At 45.4% G+C, this 9,613-nt stretch overlaps 1 protein-coding gene across 1 annotated transcript in view; it reads left to right on the forward strand.

The window, feature by feature from the left end:
* Positions 1-7,083, forward strand: part of TBCCD1 (TBCC domain containing 1) — a gene marked incomplete at its 5' end in the record, with an annotated part of 7,487 nt that extends 404 nt beyond the window's left edge. The window contains 4 exons of the mRNA XM_009697146.1: positions 1,622-1,988; positions 2,969-3,155; positions 3,306-3,803; positions 6,926-7,083. Of these exons, the coding sequence (XP_009695448.1) occupies positions 1,622-1,988; positions 2,969-3,155; positions 3,306-3,803; positions 6,926-7,055 (1,182 nt within the window). The remainder of the gene's footprint in view (positions 1-1,621; positions 1,989-2,968; positions 3,156-3,305; positions 3,804-6,925) is intronic.
* Positions 7,084-9,613: the final 2,530 nt, after the last annotated feature.

Raw genomic sequence — 9,613 nt, forward strand, 5'->3', positions numbered from 1 at the left:
CGGCTGGTTTGTTCCTGGGAGGGTGTAACCCTGCCTGCGGTAAAGTCTAAGGTAGAGTCAAATTGGAGATATTTTGCTCAATAGTAAATGAAATTAAGTTGGTGCGTTCTCTGCAGCTTTACTGGCAAAAGTTGTCCACGGGAATTTCCTAGAGTCTGAGACCAACTGTGAAAGTTCTCTCAGAGTCTTGGTAATTCTCCTTTTAAGAAGCAACTGCCTCTTCGCTTTTTCTGTTAGCTAAATGGGAAGCTTTTCATGTGTTGGAGGCTGCTTTCCCGTGATCCACCGGAGAGTATTAGGATCCCAAGATGGTTCCTAGCATTAAGTTATATTTCGGAGAGGGGAGTTTGTTGGTCAGCTGTAGATCAACCATGTGGAAATGCTAGTGTTTCCTTTTAAAATCCTGTCAAGTGTTTTGAATGAGGAGAAGTGAGTTGGCAATGTCATTATAAAGACCAGCTGCAAGCCTCCGTGGATTTCTGCCATGACTGTGGTGCTGTCAGCTGTATAAGCTAGTGAAATCTAGCTTGGGACAAGCTGAAATAATTAAAAATAGAAACTGGGTAACTTTATACTGAAAGATTGAAGAAATGAAAAAACAAACGAGAGGAACTGACACAGGACTGTGAGTTGGGTGGTCGTGGAGCATCCAGTGTTACTTAAAAGCTGATACTGTCTTTTAACTGTAGCCATTGCATAAAATTCTGGACAGGAAAGAGGTGTGTCTTGGCTGTCATTGTACCTCTCCCAGAGGTTTTGATTCCGATGGGACTGGGGCTGTCTCCACTGGTGTTAGTTTTCTCTGTGCAATTGGATGAGATTCACCCAGCTTCAGTGATGCCTGGTGTGAATGTGCCCCCTTTTGAAATGGTGTTGTGAGACTTGTCCGGTGTGAGAGGATCTCTGTCACAGTGCAGGGATCTCCAGCTGCTGACCAAGACGCTTGTAGCAGCTTGTTAAACCCTTTTGGCTACAGCCCTCGCGAATACTGCAGACAACATGTAATCACAGCTGTGTGTTGCTTGTTCTGCAGTTTGCAGGCCAGCAAAAGTTGTCTTTATTAAGGTCTTCCATAATTCTAGCCTTCCATGTTTTTTTTTCAGTCTGCAGCCCTTTAGAATTTGAACTAATGATTCCTTCAGAGGTCATTTGGTTTATTGGTCTGCTCGCTGTGAAGAAATGACCCTCTTTTTTATTCCCCGCAGCGCCTCGGAAGGCAGCACTGAATCATATCTGAAGGTCTGGAACAGATGCAGCGATTTTCCAATACAGCAGTTGCAAGACCTTGACTGTCAGTTATTGATTTGTTTCCCACCTTCAATTGCCAGCAGCAGCTGCCTGAATTTGTGTGGGAAAGATTGTAGAGAGAGTCTGTTTCCGCTTTCTAGAATGAAATATTTGGTACTTGGAGATAGAATGAAATGTTTTTTTTCTTTTTGGGGGGAGGTTGCTTTCTGTGTTTTGGAAGAGCAGAGCAGCAGAAGCAGTGAGCAGGAGAAAGCACCAGATTTGACTTGCTTTCCCTCTTTTAGAAAGACAAGGGTGCATTGTATAATGTCAGTGAAGCTTGTCAGCTCTGTGAGAACTCACCTCCTTCTTGTGTGTTTTTCTACCCACCAAGAACTGGAACGATCAAGACCACCGCGCCTTTGTGCAGAGCCACCTCTTGGATATGCTGGAACTCCTGCTGGAGCCGGAGCAGCTCACTGCCTCCTCCCATTCCACCCACAGTAGCTTGGTATCCTATGAAGCCGTCTGTGCCCTCAGCTTTCTTATTGAAGGGACTGTGAACAAATCCAGGACGGTCCATCCTCTGCATGAGCTTGCTCTCTGGCAGCCCTGTCACGGGCAGAACGGCTACTCAAAGGTCTCCAGAGCCTTCTCTTTCCCCAAGCTAGAGAGCTGGCTGCGCTCTTGCCTGACGACAAACCCTTTTGGAATGACTGCCTGCCTCAAGTCTGGGAAGAAACTCGCGTGGGCACAGCAAGGTAGCTATGGGCCTTGCCTTTATCTTTAGAAAGAACTTCCCAGTCTCAGCTCCGCTTGCTGACCAGGGATCTGGCAGTGGTGTGGATGCTTGCCTTCTTTTCCTCCTACTGTCATTGGAGATGGGGACAGTGACAGCTTAGAGGTGAATCTGGGGGACTAGAGGATGCTGCGTGACATCTGTGGGTATTTTTCTGGTCCTTGGATGGGTTTTGTGAGCAAACATTAATGACTTCATTGTCGAAGGCCCCTCTGAGTGAGGTCAGTATTGCTACTCTCGTTATTCAAGTACAGCTGGGCACAGAGAAGAGAGACGGTGACATATTTGTTGCAAAGCTGAGAAATGATGTAGGTTTCCTTGTCTTGAATTGTAGGCCCTCACCTGCAGGGACATGGCAGTGGAGCCAAGGCACCTTCCACCTTAGGAGAAAAAAATTCAGATTAATATTTCATTTCTCTGACTGTGCAGTCCTAAGAGTGGCAGTGCGTTAGGTAGGACAGTGAAGTTACTCAAGGATTGTACTGTAGAGGGAGCATTGCACTGTCCTAAAACAAACAGTTCCTGCTTTCAATGTAAAACTTGCCCTAAGGATCTTCCTGCCAAGCTAAGTCTTGTGTTCAGGAACAGAATTCTGGAAATTGAGATGCCTAGGTCAGGGCTGTCTGTAGCTTGTGGGAGGCTTTGGCTGCCCTTGAATAATCTTGAAGTGTTTTTGGTCTTTCAATGTGCCCCAACTTCTGGAGCTTCCGACTGCTACGTATTGCTGACCTGCGTAGTAGACATCGGTGGATGATAGGACTGGTGCAGTTGTGATGATACCATCCTTGAAGTTTTGGGCCGATTATTTTCTTGAGGGATTACTGAGTGATGTGAACAGTGAACCATCACGTCTATGTCTCTAGGAATCATGTAGAGCCTTTTTGTGTTTTGTTTTGTTGTTTTCTTAAAATTTTAAATGCATTGGTGAAATTTATTTTGCAGTTGAAGGAACAACCAGGAGAGCAAAGATTGCCTGCAATACTCGTGTGGTGCCTGAGGTGTTCCCCATGGTGATAATGAGCCAAGTGTACAAGCAGACGCTGGCCAAGAGTTCGGACACCCTGGTGGGGGCTCACGTAAGAATTCATCGCTGCAACGAGTCCTTCATTTATCTCCTCTCTCCTCTCCGGTGAGTTTTTGTTCTCTTGGGACCCAGCTAGATGTCTTTTCAGCGAGTTTGTTCGAGTGCTAAGTTCTTGTTAGATGGACCAAGCAATGAAAAAGTCCTGGTTTTGCTCTGTTCTCCTCACTGTGTCCTCACTGTCTTGTTCTTTTGCAGATCTGTGACCATTGAGAAGTGCCGGAATAGCACTTTTGTCCTTGGCCCTGTGCAGACGTCTGTTCACGTCCACAGCTGTGACAACGTCAAGGTCATTGTGGTTTGCCATCGTTTGTCCCTTTCTTCCACTGCTGGCTGTACTTTTTACATTCTCACGCCTACCCAGCCTCTCATCCTCTCAGGGAACCAAGCAGTCAGCTTTGCCCCTTTCCACACCCATTATCCGATGCTTGAAGACCACATGGCTCAGGTGGGCTTGGCCACTCTGCCAAACTACTGGGACAATCCCATGTTGGTGTGCAAGGAGAGCAGTGATACAAGTGTCTTCCGCCTCCTGCCGCCCTCGGACTTCTACACCTTTGTGATTCCTTTTGAGATGGAAGGAGACACCACGGAGACACCGGGTGGACTTCCCCATGCGTATCAGAAGGCGCTGAGTCAGCGAGAGCAGAAGGTACAGATCTGGCAGAAAACTGTGAAGGAGGCAGGCCTGACCAAGTGAGTGCTGGACCCGAACGGGAACGTGTGAGCTGTGTTGTAGCTGAGCTCAGATGTACAAACAGAAGATTCGTTTGATGTGGTTCAACAGAAATGCTTTAATAATGGGTTGATTTGCATGAGCTGTATCTTGCATGCCATTTCTAGAGCCTTAGTAATTAGCAACCTTGGGATCCTGGTCTTTGGTATTATTGTAGTGAGAAGAAGAATGCTGACAATTGTAACTCTGAAGGAGGTGCTTTGTCATGATTGCATTTCCTTAGCTTGCGAGACTCAAGGAAAAGCATGCCTAGATACTGTTGAGGGCTGAGGTGCGGGATCCACCCTGGCAGTAAGAGTTTACTTACGACTTATCTCACGCTGGGTACTGTCTCTCTGCTGTCTCTGTTCTGCTTCCAGTGTCGCATGCTGCCGTGGGTGAGATCTGGGTGCGTACCCTGAACAACAGCTCGACTAATTATTGGCCTGCAGCTGATTGATGGTCACTCTTAGCCCAACCTTTACATTGAGATTGAAGCTTTAAATTACTGTCCCATCTGTTGTTGAGGTGAGCTAAGAATGTGCATGTGGACCATTACAGTAGATCACCTCGTGGACAGTAGCTTTTAAAGTCCTCTTTGTCAGATCACATGGAATCCTCTGCCTAGCTTTTGCTGTACTAGCTAGGCCTGTCCTAGCCAATCTCATGTACTGATGTGCGCCTGTTTGCTTTCTCAGTGCCTGTTGTGGAGTTCTGAAAAAGTTCAGCTTGCTTCCTTTGTTGGCCTCCTTTATTCTGCAGCCGGCTAGATCGGGCAAGGGTACACATCTCTACTGACTTCAGTTTAGCTGCTTTTATCTTTTTGTGAACCATTTTGAAGCAGCAACCTGAAGGACCTGGCTTCCTTTGCAAATACAGAACTGGGATAGAAGCCCAGGTATTCAGTTGTAAAGACCTGAAGAGATGAGAACAAGTTTTGTTCCCTAAGCTGTACTTAAGCTGTATAGATTTTCTTTCTGTTCTGTGCTCAGTCGATGACTTGTAACGGGTGTGTAACTGGGTGCTGATAAGCAGTGATCTTGGAGGGGTTTATCCTGTGGGGAACACAGAATATGAAAACCTCCTCTTGGGTCAAACTGTCAACACTTCCCATCGTACCAGGCTGAGGAGTTCTAGTCCATTTGATCATTCATTGTTTTAGAGGAGCTCCCTCTGCTTCCCTTCTTCCTTTCTGAAATCCAGGTGCCTCTGTGCTGAGCGGGGAGGAGCCTGCGGTTTGAAAAAGCTCTAAACTGGGAGAGAGAAAGGGTTCTGGGGCAGGATTTTGCTATAAGTGGAGGGTGGCTGAGCAGTAGTGACCCAATAGTGGTGACAGAGGTGTAAAAACCTTCAAAACTCTCAGCCCTGAGCCTTCAAGGGCAGCAGAGAGGGAAGTTATAACCTCAGCTCTTTTGCTAGAGTCATCCGTTGTGTCTATCAACCTCATCTAAGGTGCCTCCCCTCCAGCCCTTGTCTTCCCAGGGCTGCTGCTTCTCACCCTAGGGTTTTGCGGAGGTCTTTGGCCTGTCAAAAATCTTACAGTTAAAGAAATGATGAGGTAATATGGATGATGTGCTTAGATTTAACATCTTCTGCAGCAGTCATGGGGGGCAAGAACTCTCTACTGGAGTGGTTTATTTCATAAAAAGGGGAGAACTGTGCCAGGTTTAGAAGCTTGCTGAAAAAAAAACTGGGCAGCTGACGATGTAAAATGTCTCTGTCTCCTGCAGGCAGAGAAACAACTAGGGAGACAACTAGGAAGCTTAGAGCAAACAGGATGTCAGACTTGTAGAAAGAAAAAAGCTGCCATGCTTGAACGGGGAGGTGAAAGAGAATGTTAGAAATAAGAAGACATCTTTCAAGAAGTTGAAGTTGTCTGAATGAGGAAAGTGGGGCAAAAAAAGAATGTAAATCCTGCCAGGCTGAAAGTAAAACCCCCGTAAGACAGGACCAATAAGACAGCTTGAGGAGCAACTTGCAAAAGCATAAAATCCTGTTTATTCATTTTCTGAGCATATCAGACAGAAAGTCTTTCAGGGTCAGTAGCAGATCAAGGTATATGAAAAGCACTTGGAGAAGATAAAACCGTAAGGGAAGAAAGAAGTGACTGCCTTTGTGTTCACGTTCACTGCGGAGGAATTTAGGTTAGTTTCTATCCTAGAACCCTGCTTTCTGGGGAATGTCTCGAGCGGAACCGATAGTACAAAGAAGAGCCTTTAACTTGAAAAAAAGGTCTGGGTACACCCAGCCTCTCTGAAGCCGAGCGGCACAAAAACGAATAGGATTGGTTTGCTGCTTTTCCCAATACAGGATGGGATCAGCACATCAAATTAGGAATGGGTTCAAAGCAAAAGCACATAAAATCTCTGCAGGATATTGCAAATGTTCATGTTTTACGTGGATTCAGAAAGGAATTGCGTAAGCTCATAGGAAAAAAAAAGTCCAGCAGGAGCTACTCAACACCCATGCCACCTTTGGCTTCAGAAATTCCGGAGCTGAGCTGATCCCAGATGGCTGGGATACTATTCTGGAGAAATACTGTGCTACTCTTGGATATCTGACTGGTGCCAGAGACAGGGAACCTGAGCCAAGTGGAATACCCTGTTATTGCTGGTCTTGCCAAAACCACCCCAAAAGTTATTTAGTAGTAGTAATGGGAATTATTTGAGGAGTGTTGTTTATAGGTGCATTTTTTTCCTGATCTCCATCCTCTCTCTTTCAGATGCCATCAGAACAGAATTTTGTGTCTTTAGTGCTTGAATGCTGGTTAATAATCTTGTTTTTCTCCCTTTTCAGACAGTTTTTAATCTGCGCTCTTAAGGGTAAAGCGGCAGCAGTCCTGTGGAGCAGGGTTGCTGTGCTAGTGGGATGGGGAAGTTTGCACGACTTCTGTAACTCCACCAAGTTCTGCCTTTGGGGTTCGTTATAGTCACATTCGCTTGGTAAAAACCTTCTCTTCCTGGTACAGACAGTCCAGGAACCAAGCCCAGCTCTTAGCTGTTATATATGGAGGCTTGTTTTGGTAGGGAAGGTGAGGCTAAAAGTATAATACTGTAAATAAACATGAACTTTACGTACCCTGCTGATCTTCTTTTGGTTTCAGGGATCAGAGGAAGCAGTTCCAGATACTGGTAGAAAATAAATTCTATGAATGGCTGGTTCAGACAGGGAACCGTCAGCAGCTGGATAGCCTTGTCCCTCCTGCAGCGGGCTCCAAGCAGGCAGCAGGATAACGTCACGTGCAGCAAAAGGAAAGGAGGGGTGAGTAGAGGGTCTGTTTCTCTTGATTCTTCTCTATCTAGAAGAATTGTCCCATGTTTGTGTGCCCAGCCTAGGGAGAGGTAGAAGAAGTAGGAGGCTGTTCAGTGGCCATTCTCCCAAGAGCCTTGCATTTGGTTTTAGTTCTTATTTTGCAGGTACTTGGCACCTCCTTTGCTCTCTGCAGGTGTTCTGTTTCATTTGTTAGGGATATCTGTGCGTGTCTGTAAAGGCAGATAGGCATATTGTACATAATCTAATGCAAAAACTTGTTTGAATAGCTGCTTTTTCCAAGAGGCTGTGTGTATTAATGTCTTTACTTACCCATCTCGCTTTTTGCTTAAGAGATTCGAGTGAGACTTCAAATAATTCTTACTTTGTAGTGTCTCTCTCTTCCCAAGTAGAAGTGGTTTAGGAGCCAGAGACAAGCCCTTAACATGTTTTTCTGCCATTGCACGTTTCAAACCATTAGGAAGTTGAGGGTTTTTTTCCTTTTCTTTAGTCTCTGAGTTGCTTTTTCTTTGCTAGTGTTGGGAGTAAAATTTGCTCCTCTTATTTTGTTACAGAGTTCTGGGAACAGGCAGAAAACAATTCTCATTAAGACTTTGCGACCATCCTGCCTGGACACACCTGATGTGGATCTGACACCCAGCCTCGGTGTGGATTGGACTGTCTTGTCTGCTTTAGGATTTCTGATCACTGCCCCTTTCCCAGGAATGTGCTGTAACTACTCTGTTGGAAACTGAGAAAGTGCACGTCACTAGAGGAGGACGAAGTATGCCTGGTTGCAGATCCTTTAGTGGGGAGGCTGTCATCATGGTTAGTGTCCATGGTGTGCAACCTGGTGCAAAGCTGGACGCAGGGCCCTGGACATCGCGTGCGTCTTTGTGGTACAAGCCAGCTGCACTGTTTTTATAAATGTGAAAAAGAGATGTTTGGGTGGTTTGGTTTTTTTTTGTTTGTTTGTTTGGATTTTTTTAAATGAATGAAATTCAATGGATTTTTTAATATGAAGATGGCACTTAAACAATGTGATTTTATGGAATTAAGTTTCTTACACGTTTGCGTTGTTTTGACAAATGTCAATAAAACAGAGTTCTCAGATAAGCTTGGTGGGAAAGGGTTTTACCTGTACAGTGGGGTTAGAAGGACACAGCATCTTTACTGCTCAGTGAAATGTGAACAGGTCAGCTGAGAGAGAAGTGCTAATTTATTAACAGCCATGGAGTTGAAGGTTTTGAAGGCTGCTGTTTTGATACAAACGCTGTTTCCCACCTTTAATATTTCTTGTAAAGAGTATGAACTTGAACGAGTACCATTCTCATGTGCTAGTGGAACCTGTCTTGGGGAGATGTGCTCGTAGCTGAGTGCTTAAATAAGCTAGGCAAAATAAGCTAGGCAAAATAAGCTAGGCAAAATAAGAAAGGCATTGATTGCTATCCAAGCTGAGAGTGAGAGGAAGGCAGGGGCATTTAGTGCTCTGGTGTACACAGCTGTTGTGATGCTAGGATTTTTTTGAAGGTCTTTGTTGGCTCCTGGGGAGGCAGGTGATGCAATGCAAGGTGAATTTATTATATTTAACCGACTTTTAAAGGAGGGATGTGCAAAGTGACCGCAGTGGAGCTTTGAGATGTCCTAGTGAACCTATTCAATAGGACCTGGATTGTGGTTGAACTCTCGTCTTTGTAAGACATTGCCTTTGAATAAAAAAAAAATAAAAAATCCAAGTGGCCTCACAGCTTTCTAGTGGTAAGAGCTCTAAGCAACAGCACTAGGTGATTCAAGCTACCTAAAATGGGAAGAGGACGAGATGCTGCTGAGCATGTCTGTCTCGGGCCGTCATATCTGACTACATTGAGCAGAGCTGTGGCAGTGTACATGGGGTGGCACGCAGAGCTGCTGTTGCGAGACTGCTTGTCCTGACAGATTTGAAATAGGCTCTGTGTGTTTCAGGCACTGCTGTGCCAAATTCATCTCCCTTTGTTTCACTAAGCCTTTGGGCTGGTGCAGTGAATAGCTGCAGAGGTGATTTTTCATAATGCACTGGCGGGGGGGGGTGTGGGTGTACATAAGCCAGCAATCCTCACCCTCCCTGCTCTGTGGTCTGGAGTGTGGCTAAAAGAAAAACTCTTTTGCTCAAACCTCAGACAGTGGTATATGTTTTGAGTTGACAGTTTTGAGTTGAATTTGTGACCCTAGCAGATACGGTCAGAAATTTGGGCATCATTCTTTACTATTTGATGTGTGAAATCATTCGCTTTGGGGGTGTGTGGCCAGACATACTTCTTTTCCTCTATGTCAGGCACCATTTGGAGCAATATAGCTCAAGCTGAGGATGTGCTGTAAAAATACGCAACCTCTTTGCTGCCCAGATGTTTCCATTGTGAGCTTTTGAAGCAGAGCCTCTACGCAGAGGGTGTTCTTTGCAAACCTGTGGTGTCTGCCCTGAGCACGTGTTTACCGTTTCCTACCTGCATCCTTCGCTGCGTGGGAACGTTCTCTGATAAATATTGGGTCTCCTTACAAATATTGG

Source organism: Cariama cristata, unplaced genomic scaffold (assembly GCF_000690535.1).
Source record: "Cariama cristata isolate BGI_N322 unplaced genomic scaffold, ASM69053v1 scaffold38073, whole genome shotgun sequence".
Lineage (NCBI taxonomy): Eukaryota > Metazoa > Chordata > Aves > Cariamiformes > Cariamidae > Cariama > Cariama cristata.